This window comes from Denticeps clupeoides, chromosome 14 (assembly GCF_900700375.1).
Source record: "Denticeps clupeoides chromosome 14, fDenClu1.1, whole genome shotgun sequence".
Lineage (NCBI taxonomy): Eukaryota > Metazoa > Chordata > Actinopteri > Clupeiformes > Denticipitidae > Denticeps > Denticeps clupeoides.
In genome coordinates, this window is record NC_041720.1 from 11,757,191 (window position 1) to 11,778,682 (window position 21,492).

The window sequence follows — 21,492 nt, forward strand, 5'->3', positions numbered from 1 at the left end:
GGGACAGTCCCCCTCAGGGTTGTCTTGCTCAGGGACACAATGGTAGTAAGTGGGGTTTGAACTCGTAACTTTTTGGTGTGTTGGCCACTAGGCTACTTTAACCCCCCTGAGAAACTGGGATATGTTCTTTCAAGGTTTGTTTTTAAATTTAGCACAGGAATTCAGCCCAGTAAGGACACGGTCGGTAGTGAAGATTGTGAATGCAGGCTCTCTCTAGGCACCTGTCTGGCAGTAAGACACATCCATCACCACACCGTCATGACAAGATCACATTCCTGCTGCCTAAAGAGGAACTACAATGAAGTCCACGATTAACCAAGCAGCTGCTCAGAGCAGGACGCACTTCTAAATGGCTGATGTTCAGCGGAGACCATCAGTGATGCAAATGAAACCTGACAATGAAGACGCATTAAGGCGCGTTTTATTTAAATGATTATTATTTCATTTATGCCGTGGTGCCACGTTCGTCACCTGGCGCACTCAATACAACAGACTGCAGAGCAGCTGTTGCTGTGGCCCTAGGCCTGAACCGAAACGGATACTGGCAGAACATCGCAGTCGCCATGGATACCTGATCCCGCCCAACATTATGCCCTGTCCAATATATACTAAAATAAAATCCAACATGCCTTTTGTGTCTATAGACAGAAAATTGAATTGAAACAAAACTTCATCAATTCTCTTAGATGAAAAAAAAATTCAGCTCTGTGCCTCAGATAAATATTTCATAAAAAATGTTTAACCACTTTATATGAGAATTGACAGTCTAGTCCAAGTCCAGGTTCTGTGACTGTTGAATTTCTTTATATACATTTTATATATACGAAATTATTCAGTTAACTTAATTATTCAGTTCTCCATGACACAAAATATCAACCACATCTGGTCACTTCCTGTTTTCCATTCAGGTCCTCCAAATTGAACATTTCCGTCACTATTTTGATACATATCTATCATGTATCTATCACTTCAGCTGGACGATCTCCTTCTTCAGATCTGTAACGCAGTTGTGGTCCTTCCCATGCGTTACCTCCAGTATCACAAGAGCCTACAAACGAAATCACACACAAGGACACGTCAATCAAAAGGAACCAAAATGCATTGCAAAGCAACAAAGCCCCGAGTTCATTACCTTTTTTAATAACCGTAGTCCTTGGGATGGTCTGTCCAAAGCCGTGTACAGTCTGCCCAGCTTTAGGCATATAGATGCCACATTGAGAGAGTAAGCTGGGTACAGGGTACTACAGAGGGAAAAAAAAGAATAAAAACCGAGTGATTACCATTTTAGCCTCAATATAAATGCAATACATTTCATGCAGCAACTATATGGAATAAATACAAGCATTGGAGGGGTTAACAGTGATTTGTTCAACATCCACTTTTCAAATTTTGGACTTAATGAACACTGATCATCTGTGATCATTGTACAATGACATGAAAAAATGAACAAAAAATAAATCAATTTTAATCTTTATGTGTTGTTCATCCAAGAGTGATAATGAGACTGACTGAATACATTAAAATTATATTCTGTGTACAAACTTCTAATCCATCTTATTTCATGCTAGAATATACAGTGTGCCAGTTGTAAAACTGACCCCATGTGACCTGCTGCATCTGGCCCACCAGATGGCGCCACACCATTGTCAACATTTACATTTACAGCATTTATCAGACGCCCTTATCCAGAGCGACTTACAATGAGTAGTTACAGGGACAGTCCCCCCCTGGAGCAACTTAGGGTTAAGTGTCTTGCTCAGGGACACAATGGAAGTAAGTGGGATTTTGAACCTGGGTCTTCTGGTTCATAGGCGAGTGTGTTAACCACTAGGCTACTACCACCCTGTCAACGTGTTAATATTAGTTCCACCTCTATCAAGTTAGCTATATAAATACCTGCCTATTGTCTCCAGTTCTTGTCGGCCATCTGTGTTGGCTACCTGTTGTGTCCTGCCATGTGTGAGTCCATTAAGTTCTGTTTGGCCTTCAAGCCAGTTTCTGTTCTTTAAAAACAGAAATCGTGCACTTGTTCCTGGTGCCCTCATTCCACCAAACACACTGACTATCATTTACATTTACATTTTCAGCATTTATCAGATGCCCTTATCCAGGGTGACTTACAATCAGTAGTGACAGGGACAGTGTCCTCCTGGAGACACCCAGGGTAAGGGTCTTGCTCAGGGACATGATGGTAGTAAGTGGGATTTGAACCTGGGTCTTCTGGTTCATAGTCGAGTGTGTTACCCACTAGTCTACTACCACCCATAAACTATCAGTTGACTATCATTTGAATGCATAAAGCTGGTTCAAGAAAAGCCTTCGCATGTTGATAGTGTGCGATTATTCTTCACAAGTATTACCTGTAGGGTTTGATGATCTTCTCCCCATAGCTCGCCGCCCCGTCCCAATCCTCCAAGGCAAGACAGACGCCCATGGACTGGTACATCATGTGTAGCATGTAGACGTTGGCATCATCAAACACTGCGCCCATCTTGTCCAGGCTCAGCTCGCACATCGTCAGGAGCTCGGCAGGGGGTGCTCAAAAGTCAAGGGTTCTGCAGACTGGCGAAAGCTCGGCTTCACGACTGCAGGACTACTAGCAGCCTGAAAAGTGCTGATGTCGTGTGGATCCCCCCCCCAGACTACAGAACAGATTTTCTACAGTGGATCGATGCCTCTACAACAGTTATTATAAAATGTGGCCGTTCAACCATCTGAAATATGCACAGAAACAATCTTGAATTTAAAGAGATTGAAGACAAATACTGCAGGAGGCTCTGTGCTACGAACTGTACCCCACTATAAGGGGGTTAGGATATTTCTCTCATGTTTGGCCCTCCTGAAGTCTTCGATGATACTGCGCCCGTAGAGAAACATTTTTCTCAGTTCCTCGGGTGCCGGGGGCTCGCTCAGCTTACGGAGTTTCATTTTGGCCTTGTCCTGCACAGACAGAAGCAAAGAACATAGTAGCCTGGAAAGGCGATGCATTTACACCTCCTGCTTGGTTACTTTATGTTGGTTGTTTGCCTCTGTTGTTGTGGTTGAGAACTGCTGCCATATAAAAGACCCGAGGACCCATTGCTGTGACTGACAGCTCAGATACACCCTACTTCCTCGTTCTGAGGATTTTAAATGGCCCCTCCCTCTCAATACACCCTGCCCACAATCAAACCAAAGCTGAGCCAAGACACGCAGAACTGCCTGTCACGGGCCGGAACAGTCCTCCCCACCTCCAGAGGGCACCCTGCTGACCACAGCCTGGAAACAGGCGCCGGCAAGGTCAACCCGGCCGCCATCTTGAACCCTCGCCCGCTCAACATACATGGTTCAACCTGGCGCTGCTGCAAGCTACTCAAAGAGCACGTCTGGCTTCCAAGTCTCCTGTCTCGACATGCGTCGTTACCAACCGCCGCCTGATCCTGAGCGCCCCCCTTCGGTAATACCTCAGCTCTACCGAACACTCCCCTAACCCGGCCTTCACCCCTCCGTGCGCGTCTCGCGGTCCATCCTCACGCTCTTCCCCCCCGAACAGTTCCCCCACTCCAGCCCTGCCTGCGGTTACGACCTCGGTTGCTCCCTCCGCCTCCGATCCTGATACGGTCTACCCGACTATCTAATGAGTTTGGAACTGCTGCCTCTTCTTAACACGGCCGCACGGCGGAGCGCCGGTCAGTGACGTGGTTGTGGGTTTGAATCCCGGCTTGGGCCTTGCATAGTTTACATGCTCTTCCCGTGATGGCGCGGGTTCCCACCAGGTTCTCCAGTTCCCTCCCGCCATCAAAAGGTATGTACACTATTGGGGATTGATGACTTGAAATTGACCATATGTGTGAGTGTGTGACTGAATGTTGGCATCCTGCACTGTGTGAGTGAGTTGTTGGCGCAATCAGCAGATGTGCCAGATCTGTACACAATATGCATTAAATACCAACCTTAGCTTTTGTTGCACACTCTTTACAGTCGCAGGTAAAGTAGTACGCATCCTTCAGCCTCACGTTTCTGTCCTCCGTTGGATAAAGCAGGTCTATGTAGCTTGTGTATACCTACAGCCAAACAATTAAATTTAACCACAACTCATAATGAATCCACATTTACACACACGGGCAGAAAGAAAAACCCAAAATGGTCACAGACACAACTCACTATATTTACATTTACAGCATTTATCAGACGCCCTTATCCAGAGCGACTTACAATCAGTAGTGACAGGGACGGTCCCCCTGGAGACACTCAGGGTTAAGTGTTTTGCTCAGGGATGCAATGGTAGTAAGTGGGATTTGAACCTGGCTCTTCTGATTCATAGGCGAGTGTGTTACCCACTAGGCTGCTCTCACCCCACTACCACCACTCACTTTAGAAACTGACAAAATAAATAATATATAACAAATTACTGAACATTAACAAATGATAATCAGACGCTGCTTCTGAATTGTGGTTCACAATACATTTATACCGGGTTCTGTTGCACAACCTTCACTGCCATCACTGAAACCAAGCATTTCCTGTAACTTCTGCACCTTTCCACAGGAATTTTGTCCCACTCTTCGTGAGCAAACTGCTCCAGCTGTCTCGGGTTTGAAGGGTGCTTTCTCCAGACGGCACATTTCAACTCCTTCCATAGATGCTCGACAGGATTTAGATCATGGCTCGTAGAAGGCCACTTCAGAATCGATCAATGTTTTGTTCTTAGCCATTCTTGGGCATTTTTGCCTGGGTGTTTTGGAACATTACCCTGTTGGAGGACCCATCGCTGCAGAATGACTTTATATTATCGAGGTTTCACAGCTTCGAGGCTCCCTGTACCTCACGCACCAAAGCAGCCCCAGAAGAAAAAAACTGAACCTCCTCCATGTTGCGTCTGTGAACAACAAACCGATGTGACGCGCCAGAAAGCTTCAGTTTTGTCCCGTCTGTCCAAAGGACATTCTCCTAGAACCTTGGTGGTTTGTCAATATGCATTTTGGCAAATTCCAGTCTTGCTTTTTGTGGTTTGCTTTTATCAGGGGTGTCTTCCATTAGGTATTTGGGACAAGTTTGACTAAATTATATCATTATTTTCAGTCTTTTCATTTTTGTCCAGGCCAGATTGTTCTTTAATGTAATTATTTTGAAACACAATTCAAAAGCAATGTCTGGTTTTCATTTGATAATTTTCAGTAAATTTGAATGTATTATTTCTGATTTCAGTGACCATTGTGGGTTTTTATTTTTGTAAAGGAAGGGTACCAACAATTTTGGTAAGTGTTTTTGGGTAACATGAAACACACATGCCAGCGAACAGAACCTAACAGAACAGAGTGGCTAATAAGGCGAGGCCATGTGTGTATCATGTTGCATTTGGCTGAATTCGCTGCTCATCTTGCTCATGCAAGTTCAGAGATCATGTTCTGAAAGGAGCTCCATGTAAGATGTCATTAGTCGCTGGCGCTCCACCGAATACAGTTCAGATTTCACCACATCGGTCTTTTTACGATAATAATCCTCTGTTAGGGTTACGTTTGGCTTTGGTTTCCCACAGGACAACACTGTGACTGGCCAGTCAAGATGATTCAAATGCCCCGAGCCAGCCCAGCACTCACCTCGTCCCCAGGGTTGATCTGCTGCACGGCCCGAACTTCTGCTACGTGCCCCTTGTACGTTACCAAGACGTTAGGGCAACAGCTGTGGTTCATCAGGGCAACGCTGGTCAGATAAAAACAGACGAAGGGTGAGTTAGAGATGAAACGCGTCTCGGGCATGATTAGATAACAGTGCCACGATGATGTGGACCCTACCAGACAGAGAGAAAATACCATGCAGGAATGCTAGATGTTTTTTTTTCTTCTCTAGTGCAATATGACAGGATTCAAATTAAGCAAGATAAAAATTAAACCAATTTATTTATTATTTACTATTCCTTGGTCTTAAATTGCATGTTGCAGCAGTATGGTTGATGCTAATCACTTGTTATGGTCATAAACGAAAAAAATCCAGCCTTCCAAGTATCAATGCTGAGAAGTTGAGCACAACCTGGCAACATGCCTTTCTTATTACCATTAGCCCTGCAGAAACAACACATATTAACAGCAGCTCAGTGCAGGAATAAATACTCTGTCCTCCACGAACAAAAACTGCAGTTGGGCCATGGGCCAGCACCACGGCAGTGTGGGGAGGGGTGGCACAAAAAGAAATATTAGACATTAGAAATGTTCCTTAACCTGCAGCCTCAGCCCTGATAATGGCTTCCCATGGTCTGAAAATAGCCCCCATAACAGCCACATTCGCTCTCTGCCGGCCTACAGCAGTGCTAAGAGGTCTGCAGGGATTTACTGCCAAACAGTCCACCGAAAAATGCCTCTTAATCACATGGGTGTGTTTGTGTGTGTGTGTGTGAGCTGGGAACTGGGGGGAATATATGCTTTTGTCAGCTGCTTCTGACTCTTGTGAGTTCTGCATATTTTGCTGCTTGCACAATCTGAAGGAATTTGGAATTTAGGTTACGTAACAGTCCAGGCTGAGGGTAGATGGATATGCAGCTGAATGCAGCTTTCCGGGTTGGGATGCATTTCCTGATGATTTGTGATAAACATATCAATCTCAGTAGGCATAATTAAACGGATGAAACCCAACTCTATGTTGTTTTTAAGTGTTGCAGATACAAGATGACCAAGGTAACTGGCCCAAATATAAAATATGAGGTGTCATTACCTTGTATTATGTTTGTCTTGTCTAGACTGCTTGACCACTTTCACAGACATAATAGTATACGGGATTGTTATTGTCATTGCAAGAAACCAAGAGGAATATAAAAACAGCCCTTTACTCTGAACAAAAGGGTAATACAAAAGGCCACTGCATTTAATATTCATTTGGTCTTTACTATGCAAAGCTTTAATATGCAAATTGCACTTTTTGAGTAAATAAAATGAACTTGTCTGCCTTCTGGTCTGAAAAACTAAAGTAAAGATTGAATTAAGAATATCTCTGCTTACTCTGGGTACACTGCAGAGCCCAGATGTGAAAGCTCCTCATCTTCCACAGTGAAACCGTTGCAGTTCACCTGTTGGAAAACAAAGAATATAAGGAATACATATATTTTACAAACTAGACCATATAACGATGATGAGACTATATAATGATTCTGACTGTGTCATATATTAAGTCAGGACTTATATCTACCATACCATACCATACTACACAATACCATACCGTACTGTACCATACCATATGTAGTACCACATAAAAACGCCTCATTCCATTAAAATCCATCTGCAAAACTGAGTCTCTATGCGCTGTTGGAAGATGTACCTGGCAGAAGATTGTGAGCAGTGAGTTGTGGTCAGGGAACTCTAGGTGCTTGGAGTAGAAGTGGTGCAGCGCTGCAATATCGGTCTCATTCATTTCATGCTTCTCGTTGTCCATCTTATCCAGATCTGACAATACGAAGAATAAGGTTGGAAGAAACAGAAACAGAACTTCTGGGCGAGGACTCTCTGACCCATCTGCCGGTGGGGAGCATGGTAAGATTATACTGACATGGTGGGGGGGGGGACCATGCCCCAGACGCTCTAGGCCAGGGCCAGATCACCCCACTAATCCCCCTGCCTCACCAAAGAATCCCATAAGCACATCCAATCCAGCTCTTCAATTTACATTTGCACATTACATTACGGAGGACATTCAGATGGTGGAAAGGCACCTGCTGGATGCTTCAGTCAGCTGAAGGTCAGCGGCAAAGGCCGGAATAACTGAGAGGTGCACGTGTATAAATAGAGGCTTCATTAACCAAAGGAAACTCTGCCCCGAGTTGTAAAGTCTACAGGACACAAGTGGATGAGTTGTCTGTCCGTAATACACCAATTAAACGCTGTTAGTTTCTGCATGGCATCTCAACACCTTTCCTGGACACAACATCACATGCTGCTGTCTGCGGCACATTGCTTAGAAGCTATGTCATTACGGAAATGAAACCTTCTAAAAAGATTTGGTTTTGCCAAAAGTGGTGAATTGAAGACACAGGCCTTCTACCTGTTTAAGGTAAAAAAACAAAAAAACAAAGACAATATGGACAGTTCTTGATACAATCAGCCTCTGCATTAAGGTTACACATGACATAAAAGAAAAAGTCAGAGATGACGGGTGGGATGTGACAGTGACACCGGGTTTGAGGTGTCCGGGTACTTACGGGCCTCGAGTTCTTCAACCTGCAACAGCTTCTCGGATGGGTCCCTCTCCTTCTGCGTCTTCTACACAACAAAGAGGAGCAACAGCGGTCACGTCATACTCTGTGAAGAGTCCTCTTTTTTTTTTTTCTCATTAATTCATCTCAGAGTACCAGTAAAGAGGGGTTTGTGTACCACACATGATTTAGAACGAAGAAAGCCTCAGAACCATACAGGGTGGCAACTGACGTTCTTTAACAGTGTGCTTTATTATAACCAAACAAATAATCTTTTTTCCCCAATGGTCTTCATTTTAATGTGACCTTGAGAATAGAACCATCTATAAATCTCAATAAATGGCAATATAAAGATGTTTTAAAAAGCCAGGCTGCAGTTATCTCACCCTTGTGTAGTTCTGCTTCTATCAAATACAAAATGACATGGACAGGACAGAAGAATTTAATGCAAGCTGTTAGCAATGACTACCTGTCCATTATACAGATTTAAACCATGGTCTGGAGTCTTCAACTCTGATTGGATGGAAAGTATAAGTGGTGGTAGTAGCCTAGTGGGTAACACACTCGCCTATGAACCAGAAGACCCAGGTTCAAATCCTGCTTACTACCATTGTGTCCCTGAGCAAGACACTTAACTTAAGTTTAGTTAATTTCGTTCATCCTGACGATTGCTGTGAGAAAAAGACAACCACCCATCTCTTGTGCTAACACACGTGCGTCTGCAGACGTTGCTCTTCTAGGCTTCTTGGCTGCCTCCCGCCCCACTCTTCTCACCTCTCTATTATTAGTTCCCTATTATTTTCCCTTTATTTCAGCTCATGGGTTCCAGCATAATTATATTCCTTCCTGAAGATTGCTAAACACAAACTCTGCCTTCTTTTTTTTATTGGGTTGTTAGGAGACATTTTCCTACAGAGAGGGTGCAGAACCGGACCGATGCTCATTTACGTGGGATTTACATCCATTTTCCCTCCCCTGTTTCGAATTACTTTTACATCTTATGTTGTGTATGTTCTATGTGCTTATGCTGCTGAGGTGGGGGGCTTTTTTTGGTACCCCCCACTGGAGTACACTCTGTTTAGTTATTTTTTTTATTCTCCTCCTCTATCCTAATGTAACCGCCGCCCGCTTTTCTGATCTTATTCCATATCTTCCTGACCTGTCCACCCCCCACCCTCCAATGTACTGTGTTGTGTATATGTATGGTTGGGTTGATGGCCAGATTTTTGAATATTACTTGTCCTTGTGACAAGTACATTGCAACAGCAATAAAGGGTTCATATCAATCAATAAATCAATCAATCAATCAATGTTTGGTGATTAAATGTAATAACTCAACCAAGTCAACCAACACTTCCTAAAACAATAAACCCAATCAATTTATAAGAAATTCCATTAGACATTCTCTTTTATGCAAAACCCGTTTTTGTTTCCATTAAATGAACACTTTTCCGTCCATAGTTCTTCTTCTGGGTCAGTGTTAGTACCTGTTTAGCAATTATCCTGGCCACCAATCGGACAGTCTCTGATGGACACCAGTTCTCACCGTAGGCACACATAGATGAACACTCTAATTTATGCATGGCCCAATCTCCTTTCTAGAACCAGAAAAAATACAGACGTAAAAATATACAGTTCGTTGTTAAATTACATCTTCACGACTGCTATTAATACACAGCAAAGAAAATGCTGAATAAGAACAAAATAGAAAAATGCTTAGATAATAGGTATGCCATGGACAAATGCCTTTTCTCATGCATAAATAATTGGAAGAAAGTCCAGATGATTTCTGAAATAAATAAGTAGACAAACTCTACATAGGCGTATCAGTATTCAGTGCCATATGAGGACGTAGATACCATTGATTATCGAGTATTTTGTGACATCACTAATAATACACATATCCATGGACTCTGCATATGACTCTTTCATGTAATTATACGTTTTTTAGCTTGACCTGAGTCAACAGACACTGTTCCGTCACAAAGATGAACAGCAAGAATGTCAGGTCCCTCTCCAACAGACTAATATCTAGATTATGTTCTCGCTTTGTCCTGATCGTAATGCAGCTAGAACATCAGTGACATTTTCCTTTGAAAATTGGGATTTTTACCTGGCATCCCACGTTGCAGTAAAATGCCCTCTTACATTTCCCACACTTGGCAAGGCCCTCCTTTCTGTGGAAGACAGGAAACACACAGGCTTCAACAGAGACAGAAACAGCCAATGCAACCATGCAGAATACAAGGAACATATGACACCCAGGCACACACACACACACACGCACACACACACACACGCTGTCATGTTTCAGTAGTTTGCTTGTGAGTCAACCACTGACACTCTCACAATATGTTGCCACATATCTGTATTCTATTGTTCAGATTTGGATGCTGTGGGTGACAACCACCCTCAAACCTAATTCTGAATTCAAACACACGCACACAAGATTTACTTGTGAAAAGTGAAGTGATTGTCATTGTGAAACACTGCAGCACAGCACACGGTGACACAACGAATTGTGTCCTCTGCTTTTAACCAACATCCTTAGTGAGCAGCGGGCAGCCATGACAGGCACCCGGGGAGCAGTGTGTGGGGACGGTGCTTTGCTCAGTGGCACCTCGGCGGTTCGGGATTCAAACCTACAACCTTCTGTTTAAGGGTCTGCTTCCTTAGCTGCTAGGCCACCACTGCCCTAGCTACCACTACACTACACCTATTGTTGTCCCATGATGCACTGCATTTGCGGCCCCTGAGGAGGATGTTCCTTGGTATGAATCCATATTATCATATTTGGCCAATTTTAGTTGAGCGAGTTTTCCATTTTTGTGGGGAGCACTGGGTTCCTTTTCCTTCACACAGCAAACCTGCACCAGCAGATGTTAAGACTGTGAGTCATGTTCTGAAGAGGCTGGCACAGGCAGCTGAAGAACTTATGTTGACAGCTACTGTCAGCAGAAGCACACGACTTTCCTTAACTTTTCCCTAACTTTTGGCCACTTTTTTGGCTGTAAGTGTGTTGTCTTCACCCACATTTGTATTCGCTCTGCACACGCAAACATTAAAATTTTCCACTATGCAGCACAATGACTCGCCAGGAGGTAGCACCAATGGTAGGGATCAGGTCCTCGTGCATGTCAAGTGGCTGTGTGTACGTACTGATTGCCGTAGTGGAGAAACACGTTCCATTGAAAGCGGCTTCCTGGTCGGCCATCGTTTTACAGCCTGCTTGTTGCTGGACAGGCCCAAGCTGGGGCGTCGCCTCACGTCTTCTCATTTTAACCCACGTCAAGTCATTATTTTGGACTGATCAGTAGATCAGTCCTCATCTCTTCCTCTGAGCATCTTAACACTTCGACTGTGGTTAAACGACCGCAATGGCCGACTCTGAGTCCTAATACACAAACCCCCCCTGGGGGGCGCCAGAGATAACAGGGGCGGCGCAGAATTGTAGCTGCGTTGTGGTAAACAAAGTTATATTTGTAAATATTAAATGTAAAAAATGAATAAAAATAATAACACACTCAATATAATAATCCTGTATGCTCTAGACTAGAGCTGTAAATGTAGGCTCGGATCAGGTTGGTCAGCAGACACGGACTTCCGCTCTATAGTACCTTTGTTTAATTCATTGATTGGTAAAAGTGTTTCGCGTGTTGTAAATTTATTTTAGCAAATGTTAATGTTTTACCAAAACGTTCATTTGACTTGCAATTCTCCGACATCGTGGTCAAATGCTGCATTTTAAATATCGCACGAGACAGATGCGAAAAGGGATGCTGAAAAGCAGGCAAGCAGCTGCCGATTATATTTCAAACCCGCACATTTCCTTTCCGTCTTAGTTTCTAAAGGCTGAACATTACAGTCGCTTACGAGGTCATGGCTGTGTGGAAATGGCACATTCATCTAAATGCACCACACAGCATAATAGTCAGCTTGGGTTTACAGCTCCAATATAGACTCTGTGTAGCCTGTGGCATAAAACAAGGGGAATAGGAACAAAAAACCTACAACTGCTGTTTTTTGCAATTAAAACTTTGTGATTAATCCTTTAATTCTTTTATCACATGTATTGGGGTCTGAGGAAACACCGTTTCTCTCGAATGAGCTCACAGCTTCCCTGGTGAAGGTCTATGATCATACCTTCTTCCAGACGCCAGGAGACCTCAGCAGTGAAGTAAAAGATGGGGGAACTTGTGACATCCTACTTGTCTCAGGTTTGGGAAAAAAACATCCCGACGAAAGTGCAAAGTCATTTTTTTCCCTCTCCGGCCTCCTGTGTTTTCCATGCTAGAAAGATCTATGAGTTTTAACCCCCTCAGTGCTTACAGATGCTATGTCCTATCAGAACAGGCGTCCAGGCGTTAACAGAGGTCAGGGCTTCCGGACAGTCTGTGCTTTAAATAGATTTGACCTCTCGTTTTTACGCCACACAGCCCTGGCCCGTCTGTTACACCAAATTACGTTAAAGCGGCCCATTTCAGGGCGTTTCCACGCGTGAGCATGTGAAGACTCCCGGAGGGCAGCGATCTGTCGCAAGTGCAAAATAATCTGAATCCACAGAGAAGAACACGCATTCCGGCTGCCGAGGCCATCGCGTAATGCGCATTAAGCGCTGCGGCGGGCCGGCACTCCGTTCTGGTTCTGCAGCCTCGCCCCGCGGTGATCATGACGCTCCGTTGCAGGCAGACGGGGCAGGGAAATCTGGGCTGCCTCTGCAATGCAGCAGCGAGGCTTCACAGTCCAAATGTTCCCGGGAATATTCATGTGGTTCTGGCACCGTACTTACAGAGGATGGAGCTCCAACATCAGTGCATGTTCCTGATGTTTTTTTTTTTTTTTTTTTTGTAAATGCCACACATTCACTCCTTGAAATAAAGAAGGGAATAGACATGCAGACATGCAGATCGTGGTAAGACATGGTACGTCTGCTCAAAAGGATAATAAGACAATGCAAATGAAGACAAGAGACCCAGAGACTTTTGGGGTTCAGTTCCAGAGCCGTCCAAATCCCAGGCTATAAATGAAGGAGTGTTGTCCTGCCGTAACAGAAGTGCAACATCCATTCGGAAAAGGAAGAACTTCTCCCTCGCAACAACTTTTGGTTGCCAGATATTTATTTAAAACACACACACACACACACACACACAATAACTCATGATTAGAAGAAAGCTGAGCTACTGGTCTGTTCAAAAATAGATTTGCTTTTACGAGGCTGCGCCCATAAATCAGAAAACCCACTGGGGTTGGGGGGCGATAGTCCTGCAGAAAGGTTGAAGTGTTTAAAATAATGGCAATTACACACTTTGCAACGTTTCTAAATTGCTTATTAATGCCATAATCCGAGTGATGACAAGGCTATATTAACATTTTACTTGTATAAAACGTACACGACGCTCACCTCGCGAAGCAGAATTCGCAGTAAAAGCCCCTCTCGTTGGCCGACAGCACGTACGAATAGGCGGGTGACACGAACACCAGGTCCCCAACTTTGAACCGCTTGGTCACCCTGAGCCCTCGCCCTTTGCCCGGACTGTCGAACCTGTCGACGCCCTCGATGGCGCCGGTCTTCATGGCGACGTTCGCGGACCGTCCGGGGACAGCGGGGGACAGCGGGGGACAGACGGGGGAGCGTTCACGCCGGACGGGGCATCGGCGGCATCAGGCAGCGCGGCCGTCCGAGGCGCCGCTCCGGGATTCCGTGGGGTCTTAATGCCCGCCCGCCGACATTCCTTACATCCTCCCCCACCAGAAGGACCCCCGCGACCACCACTGCGACCACCACCGCGACAACCACCGCGACCACCACCGCGACAACCACCGCGACAACCACCGCGACCACCACCGCGACAACCACCGCGACAACCACCGCGACCACCACCGCGACAACCATCACGACAACCACCGCGACCACCACCGCGACAACCACCGCGACCACCATCACGACAACCACCGCGACCACCACCGCGACCACCACCGCGACCACTGTTTCATTCTATTCTGTACTCTTAATAGAATGGACGGTTAACGCTGTTACAGTTGCGTAAAAACTACTTTATTGAAAACAACACAGGTTCACAAAACGTAACATCCGGTGTCACCCAGAATTCAGCCCGTACAACAACCATCCCAACATCCTCTCTCTTTTTTTTTTTTTTTTTTTCAAATTAACTGAACACATCAACAACAATTTGATCAATTGAAAATGTAGTGCAGAACAACATATATGCATTCAAATTCACTGTGTATCAACTAAACATTCCCCAAGTTCGTATTGTCTTGGCATTGTTAGCTAGTTCAACAATTCTGTAACTGTTCTAGCTTTTAATAAACTACCCAAAATAAAGCCCCCTTTCCTTCTTCTTCTATTTCCCATTAGAACTGAGATTTAGGTGAACCCATATTCCCCCAAGAGGACTGATTACTGAATATAGTCTTTAAGGTAGTGGGGTCTAACCACTTTTCTTCCAGACTTTGTGACAGCCACGACAGGAGCATACTTGACTGGGTTTGCTCCCATCGTTGGGTCACTATTTCCCGTTCCCGGCTTTGTGTTTTCTGCAGTTGTGACTCTGTCTTTTCTGAGGTGTCGCCGGTTCCTCCTCAGAATGTTTCCTGAGTCAAGCTGGACATCATAAGATCTGTGGTCCACGGGTTTTACAACTGTTGCTTTTGTCCAAGCTTTGGTATGCTCCCCTGGCTGGATACGGACTCTGTCTCCCTGTTGCAGAGCACCTAGATCCTTTGCATGTCTGTTGTAGTATGCAGCTTGCCGTTTTCTGTTTTCAATCTGTCCCTGTTGCGTGTGTACTACCTTCGGATGTAACAGGTTGTCGTGCATGGGCATCAGAGTTCTTGTTCTCCTGCTGAACAATCTCTGTGCTGGGCTTGCTTTGATCCCTTGTGATGGTGTGTTTCTCTGATCCAGCATGCTGAGGTAAGGGTCCTTTCCATCAGCTTTTGCCTTTTTCAGTAGTCTTTTTGCAGTCTTCACTGCTGATTCCGCCATCCCGTTGCTCTGTGGGTATCCAGGTGATGATGTTTTGTGTTTGAATTCCCACTGTCTACTAAACTTTTTGAAATCTTCTGATGCATATTGTGGGCCGTTATCTGAAACAACAACATCAGGGATGCCATGTCTCGCAAAATGAGCTTTCAGTTTCTGTATGACAGTGGTTGATTTTGTGTCAGGTAAATAGTCCAGCTCCCAAAAATTAGAGAGGTAGTCGACAGTGATTAGGTAGCTTCTATTGTCCAAAGTGAATATGTCAGTTCCTACCTTAGACCATGGGTTGCTAGGTAATTCATGCGACCACAGAGTCTCCTTTGGTTGTTTTACATCCATAGACCTGCAGATGTCACACTTTTCTACAAAAGTCTTTATCTGATCATTCATGCCCAGCCAATAAACACATTCTCTAGCCCTTCTTAGACATCCCTCTATCCCCAAATGTGAGGAGTGAATGCGCTGAACAATGTCACCTCTGAGATTGTCAGGGATTACTACTCTTTCTCCTCTGAAGACAACTCCACTTTGGGTACTCAGTTCTTCCTGGAAGGAGTGGTAATGTGCAATGTCCCTCGGTAAGTCTTTCTTGCTCATTGGCCAACCATCTTGAATTACTTTGATGAGTGACTGCAGTTTCCTGTCTCTACTTGTTTCCTCTCTGATGGCTTTGAATCTTTCTTCTGCTATATGTATATGATGGACCATGTTTATGCTCTCAATCTCCATTTCTACTGAGTCCCCAGATGCATGTTCAGGTAAGTATGAGCGGCTCAGTGTGTCAGCAAGCAACATGTCCTTCCCCGGGATGTATGTGACCTCGATGTCATATCTCTGCAGTCTAAGTAACATTCTTTGCAGCCGTTTTGGGGTATTCAGCAGGGGTTTCCTTATTATATTTTCCAGTGGCTTATGGTCAGAATGAACAGTGACTTTCCGACCGTACGTATACTGATGGAACTTTTCCATCCCGTAGACAATGGCTAAGCATTCTTTTTCTATTTGGGCATAACCCCTTTCTGTTGGAGTCAATGCCCTGCTTCCATAAGCAATCGGCACCCCCATCTGCAGTAAAGCAGCTCCTAACCCAGTCTCTGATGCGTCACACTGGAGTGTCAGTGTTTCTTCTGGATTATAATATTTGAGGATTGGAGCTTTGGTGATGGCGTCTTTGAGCTTTGTGAATGCTTGCTCCTGCACATCTGTCCATTCCCACATACTGTCTTCATGAGTTAGCTGCCTCAAAATCTCACAGCCATCTGATAGGTGATCACAAAACTTTGAGAGATAGTTTATCATGCCCAGAAATCTTTGGACACCTTTGACATCTACTGGACGTGGCATGTCCCTGACTGCTCGTACCTTTTCAGGGTCAACTCTGAGCCCGTCTGCAGTAAGTAAATGCCCGATGTAGGGAACCTCACTTCTTCTCAGTTGAAACTTTTCTACGTTCAGTTTGATGCTCTTTTCTCTACATCTATTCAACAATGCTCTTAGTTTATCGTCATGGTCCTGGTTTGCTTTTTCCCAGGTTTCCCCCTCTCCTGTGATCAGGATGTCATCGGCAATGACATAGATGCCTTGTAACCCTTCCAAAGCTTGACTGAGTTTTCTCTGAAACACCTCTGGTGCGGGACTGATGCCCATTGGCATCCTCAGCCATCTATATCTGCCATATGGTGTGGCAAATGTGGTCAAGTAGCTTGACTCCTCATCCAGAGTCACATGCCAAAATCCATTTTTTACGTCACACACCGTGAATACTTTTGCTCTCGATAGATCAGGCAGAATGTCATCTATTGTCGGCAATGGAAAATGACATCTTTTCAAAGCCCTGTTGAGTGGCCTTGGGTCTATGCATATTCTGAGATTCCCTGATGGCTTCCTGACAATTACAAGACTGCTGATCCATTCTGTGCTACAGTCTACTGGTGTGATGATCCCTCTTTGATGAAGATCACTCAGCTCTGCTTTTAGTGGTGCCATCATTGCGACTGGAACTCTTCTCTTTGGGAGTTTCACTGGGGTTATATGTGAGTCTACTTCCATCCTATACACACCTTCCAAACATCCATCTCCCTGGAACACATCAGCATAGGTTTTCTTGATATTATCCATGCTCCACATTTCTACTTTCACAGTCTCCTCTGTGACAATACTATCCACAGCCATGATGTTTTCATACTGAACTTTCACCAGGTTCATGGCCTGTACTGCCCTGCTGCCCAATAGTGGCACTGCAGATCCCTCATCAACAACCATGAATTCTACTCTGTACAATTTCTTGTTTCTAGGGTTTCGCAATTTGACTTTACATTTTCCCAGAGGCTGTAGAGTGCTTCTATTGTACATCACCAGCACTTTCTCCGTCTTTTCAATTTGTGTGGATGGGTTTAGCAGGTTGACAGGAATTATATTACAGCTAGCTCCACAATCTAACTGGAACTTCACCTGTTCTTTTCCCAGGAGCATGGCAGCAAAAAGTTTCGAGGGCGGTCTTCGTTTATCCTCCGTCACGGTGTTCACTGTTTCTACGGTTACACACAAGATGTCTTCGTAACTTTCCTCATCTGACTCTGTGATGGTATGCACTGTCCTTTCTTTCTGCATTTTAGTTTTGCACAACGCAGCAAAATGATTGTCCTTTCCACATTTTTTGCACTTTTTTCCATATGCAGGACATTTCTTTTTACTTCTTTCATGTACTTTACCACAAAACTTGCAGTTTACTGTGCTCTTACCGTCATCTTTTCGCACCGCATGCTTTACTGCAAGCACCTCCTCTGTCACTCGTCCTTCAATTGTTCTGCTGTTTTCTCTTGACAACTCTGTTGCTCTGCAGATTTGCACACATTTTTCCAACGTCAAATCCTGCTCTCTTAGAAGTCTCTCTCTCAAAACAGAGCTGGTTATCCCACAAACAATTCTATCGCGGATCAGAGAGTCTTTGATCTGGCCGAAATTGCACGTACTGGCGAGCATTCTTAAGTCCGTTACATATTTGTCAATGTTCTCTTCGGAAAACTGATTCCTGACAAAAAAACGGTACCTTTCCACTGTCTCGTTCACTTTGGGACTGCAATGTTCCTCCAAAGCCCTTATCAGTCGGTCTACAGTCCGATCCGGTGACGAGGAAGGGATTAGGGTCTCGCAAAGCTCTCTTCCCGTCTCCCCAATGAGATAGCTGAAAACTTTCAGTCTCACGTTTTCGCCGGCATCCGCCAAAGTGAGATCTTTATACAGCATAAACTCTTCTTTCCACGTTTTCCATGATTTCGCCAGATTATTTGAGTCCAAGCAAAGGTTTGCTGGCGGTCTCAGTCCCAACGAGTTTTCCATCCGCGCTGCGCCTGAACTCTCCGCTCTCTCGACCATAACTGTCAGACGTAGTTTCGCGCTGTGTCTAATAAATCTCTCTGCTCTTCTTCAAAAAACAAAGCACCGCTGCCACCATGTTTCATTCTATTCTGTACTCTTAATAGAATGGACGGTTAACGCTGTTACAGTTGCGTAAAAACTACTTTATTGAAAACAACACAGGTTCACAAAACGTAACATCCGGTGTCACCCAGAATTCAGCCCGTACAACAATCATCCCAACAACCACCACCGCGACAACCACCGCGACAACCACCGCGACCACCACCGCGACAACCACCGCGACCACCACCGCGACAACCACCGCGACCACCACCGCGACAACCACCGCGACTTTACGCAGCGCGCCTACTGGTCGCTCTCCAAGTTACGCGGGATCCTGCGCTGCACGTCAAATGCAGGGCAAAAAAAAAGTTCTTGCAGATAGTCAAATGGCCCTTTGAACAATTCCGTGGCGCTGCTGCCAGTCTTTATTGTGGTAAAGTAACTGTGTGTTGGTGGATTGTGTTTTTTTTTTTTCTACAGTACAGGCCAGAAGTTTGGACACACCTTCTCATTCATCTTGTTTTCTTTATTTTCATGGCCATTTATATTGGTAGATTCTCACTGAAGGCACCAAAACTATGAGTTATGTGAAATAACTGAAAACATGTTTTATATTCTAGTTTCTTTGCTCTGATTACTGCTTTGCACACTCTTGGCATTCTCTCGATGAGCTTCAAGAGGTCGTCACCTGAAATGCTTTTCCAACAGTCTTGAAGGAGTTCCCAGAGGTGTTTAGCACTTGTTGGCCCCTTTGCCTTCACTCTGCGGTCCAGCTCACCCCAAACCATCTGGATTGGGTTCAGGTCCGGTGACTGTGGAGGCCAGGTCTCCACTTTTTGTTAAGTACATAACTCCACATGTGTTCATTCATAGTTTTGATGCCTTCAGTGAGAATCTACCAACGTAAATGGTCATGGAAATAAAGAAAACACATTGAATGAAAAGGTGTCCAAACTTTTGGCCTGGACTATATTTTGAAAATGTTGACTCAGCAGTTGAATGGAAAGCTCCGCGCAGAGGTCAGGGTTCATCCTGAAACAAACCGTCCTTGACAGCTGCCAGGACCAGTTCTAACCCAGTAAAGCTGGTGGATCACTAATCAATTTTCAGCTATGGATAGCTGTGATGCTGTACTGGTCAAAGCACCAAACCAGCTACCGTTATTACACGGGATTTATTATGAATGACTTTATTTTTTTTGCAGCGCGTATGAAACACGAGACCCTGTCTGGGACATCCATAAGGAGGTCCTAAATTCTGGGATCATGGGGTCACCGAGCGCAGATCTCAATCACCTTTCTCAGTACACTTTTTATATTGTTCCCACTACGGTATTTGTGTTGTTTTCCTTTCAGTGGAGCGCAAGCCAATCTTTCTCAGAACACCAGGGGAACCAGGGTGGGTTCGAGGCTCGCTTCTGGACCAGAAGACCACAAAGTCACAGGTTCAAACCCCACCTACTATCATTGCGTCTCTGAGCAAGACACTTAACTCTGAGTGTCTCCAGGGGGGGGACTGTCCCTGTCACTACTGATTGTACGGCGGTCTTAAGATGCCTTCAAAGGATCACTTGTCTGCACGAGCCCAGACTTTCCAGGAAAGTTGTTCCCTTTTAGAAGAATGAAATTGTGCTGAATGAACTGTGTTGAAGTGCTATGTTCTTTTCTGATTATATCGCAATCATATTAATAAGAGTTACTATTCTGGCACTGTGGTTTCTCACCACTGTGAAATACATAAAATACTTACTTTACACACCACAATCAGCGTCGCCTATGAATGTGTCATAAATTGGTCATAGAGTAAATTTGTCATAAAGTGACAAATTCAAGTTTGGAGACGTTTTTCTTTTTAAACAGCACCATCTAGTGGCCAAACGTCATGTTTGAACGCACAAGAATAGTCATTGTGAAACACTGCAGCACAGCACGTGGTCACACAACGAATCGTGTACTCTGCATTTAACCATCACCCTTGGTGAGCAGTGGGCAGCCATGACAGGCGCCCGGGGAGCAGCGTGTGGGGACGCTGCTTTGCTCAGTGGCACCTCAGTGGGAACCGGCAACCTTCTGATTACAGGGCCACTTCCTTACTAGGCCACCACTGCACCACATGTACACACAGCAGGTAATACAGAGGCTTGCTTGCTTATTTATTTATTATCAACCAATCATCTTGGCATTATCTCAGTCTGTGACCTGGAAAAGATGAATTCCAAATTTAGGGTTGACTGGATTACTTGCTTTTTTTCATTTTTTTTTATTTTGTGTGTTTAGTCCATGATTTTATATAATTTTTATTTATAATCTGAAACTCTACTTAGGACAGGAGATCTGTGCAGAAAATATGAAAATAGATTGCAATATTGATGTCTGTAAGAACCACACCATTAATTGCAAAATGCAATTGTTTCTGTGTCCAAACAGTGATCCTGCTAAAGGAATGCATGGCCTGGAGGGTCCACACTTTTTCATATGACACCGTCCTTCTGACACCTCCAGACCCTGGTGTAGGAGGAGGAGACCAGGAAGTTAACCCTGATGTGGCCGAGCTTGCTGGTCCTTAAATCTGTTGGTTCTATGTTGTCAGATGTTTTTCTTGCCACCTTCTAACTCATGCATAAAAGTGTAAATTGTATTAATAATAAGGGAGTATCTAAACTTTGGCCAATATGACTCCCTAAAAAAACTAAAATTATACATACGGTATTTATCTGCATTTATAAGTATGACTGGATGCAGCTGAGTGTAGTCTGGCGGATGAGTGGGAGAAGATGACAATGACAAGTCTAGTCTGGAATTCAATAAAATAATATGAGGTTATTGTGGTTTATTTGTCTTGTGGAAATTGATTGATTCGTTTGTTTACAGCTTATGATAAAATTCAATGCACATATTAACAAAAA

The 21,492-nt window shown here is 44.5% G+C and overlaps 2 protein-coding genes across 4 annotated transcripts; both read right to left on the reverse strand.

Annotated features, from left to right (window-relative positions):
- Nucleotides 1-419: 419 nt before the first annotated feature.
- LOC114763814 (N-lysine methyltransferase SMYD2-A-like) lies at nucleotides 420-13,869 on the reverse strand. The gene is made up of 12 exons (XM_028953601.1): nucleotides 13,560-13,869; nucleotides 10,272-10,335; nucleotides 9,646-9,756; nucleotides 8,165-8,225; nucleotides 7,288-7,412; nucleotides 6,972-7,039; nucleotides 5,580-5,682; nucleotides 3,933-4,043; nucleotides 2,820-2,940; nucleotides 2,361-2,535; nucleotides 1,133-1,241; nucleotides 420-1,048 (listed from the first exon to the last, which is right to left on the reverse strand). Exons 1-12 carry the CDS (start codon nucleotides 13,730-13,732, stop codon nucleotides 965-967), a joined length of 1,305 nt encoding a protein of 434 aa, XP_028809434.1. The 5' UTR covers nucleotides 13,733-13,869; the 3' UTR covers nucleotides 420-964.
- Nucleotides 13,870-14,191: 322 nt separating this feature from the next.
- On the reverse strand, nucleotides 14,192-18,893 carry LOC114763813 (uncharacterized protein K02A2.6-like). 3 transcript variants are annotated; one of them, XM_028953600.1, is made up of 3 exons: nucleotides 18,214-18,893; nucleotides 17,906-18,000; nucleotides 14,192-17,695 (listed from the first exon to the last, which is right to left on the reverse strand). In XM_028953600.1, the coding sequence occupies exons 1-3, from the start codon at nucleotides 18,537-18,539 to the stop codon at nucleotides 14,580-14,582; spliced, it is 3,537 nt and encodes a 1,178-aa protein (XP_028809433.1). In that variant the 5' UTR covers nucleotides 18,540-18,893; the 3' UTR covers nucleotides 14,192-14,579. The 3 variants fall into 3 exon arrangements, with proteins under 3 accessions (XP_028809433.1, XP_028809432.1, XP_028809431.1); XM_028953599.1 differs by having other exon boundaries at nucleotides 14,192-18,000; XM_028953598.1 differs by having other exon boundaries at nucleotides 17,906-18,893.
- Nucleotides 18,894-21,492: the final 2,599 nt, after the last annotated feature.

What these genes read in the sequence shown, in the direction of transcription:
- LOC114763814 (XM_028953601.1), bottom strand. Translation starts at nt 13,732, where the DNA reads ATGAAGACCGGCGCCATCGAGGGCGTCGACAGGTTCGACAGTCCGGGC. An exon ending in ACTGCAACGTGGGATGCCAG is followed by an intron (nt 9,757 to 10,271) that starts GTAAAAATCCCA and finishes TTCTGGTTCTAG; the next exon opens with AAAGGAGATTGGGCCATGCA. An exon ending in CCAGGATAATTGCTAAACAG is followed by an intron (nt 8,226 to 9,645) that starts GTACTAACACTG and finishes TTTGTTGTGTAG; the next exon opens with AAGACGCAGAAGGAGAGGGA.
- LOC114763813 (XM_028953598.1), bottom strand. Translation starts at nt 18,539, where the DNA reads ATGGTCGAGAGAGCGGAGAGTTCAGGCGCAGCGCGGATGGAAAACTCG. An exon ending in TGCGGTGCGAAAAGATGACG is followed by an intron (nt 17,696 to 17,905) that starts GTAAGAGCACAG and finishes GTGTAACCGTAG; the next exon opens with AAACAGTGAACACCGTGACG.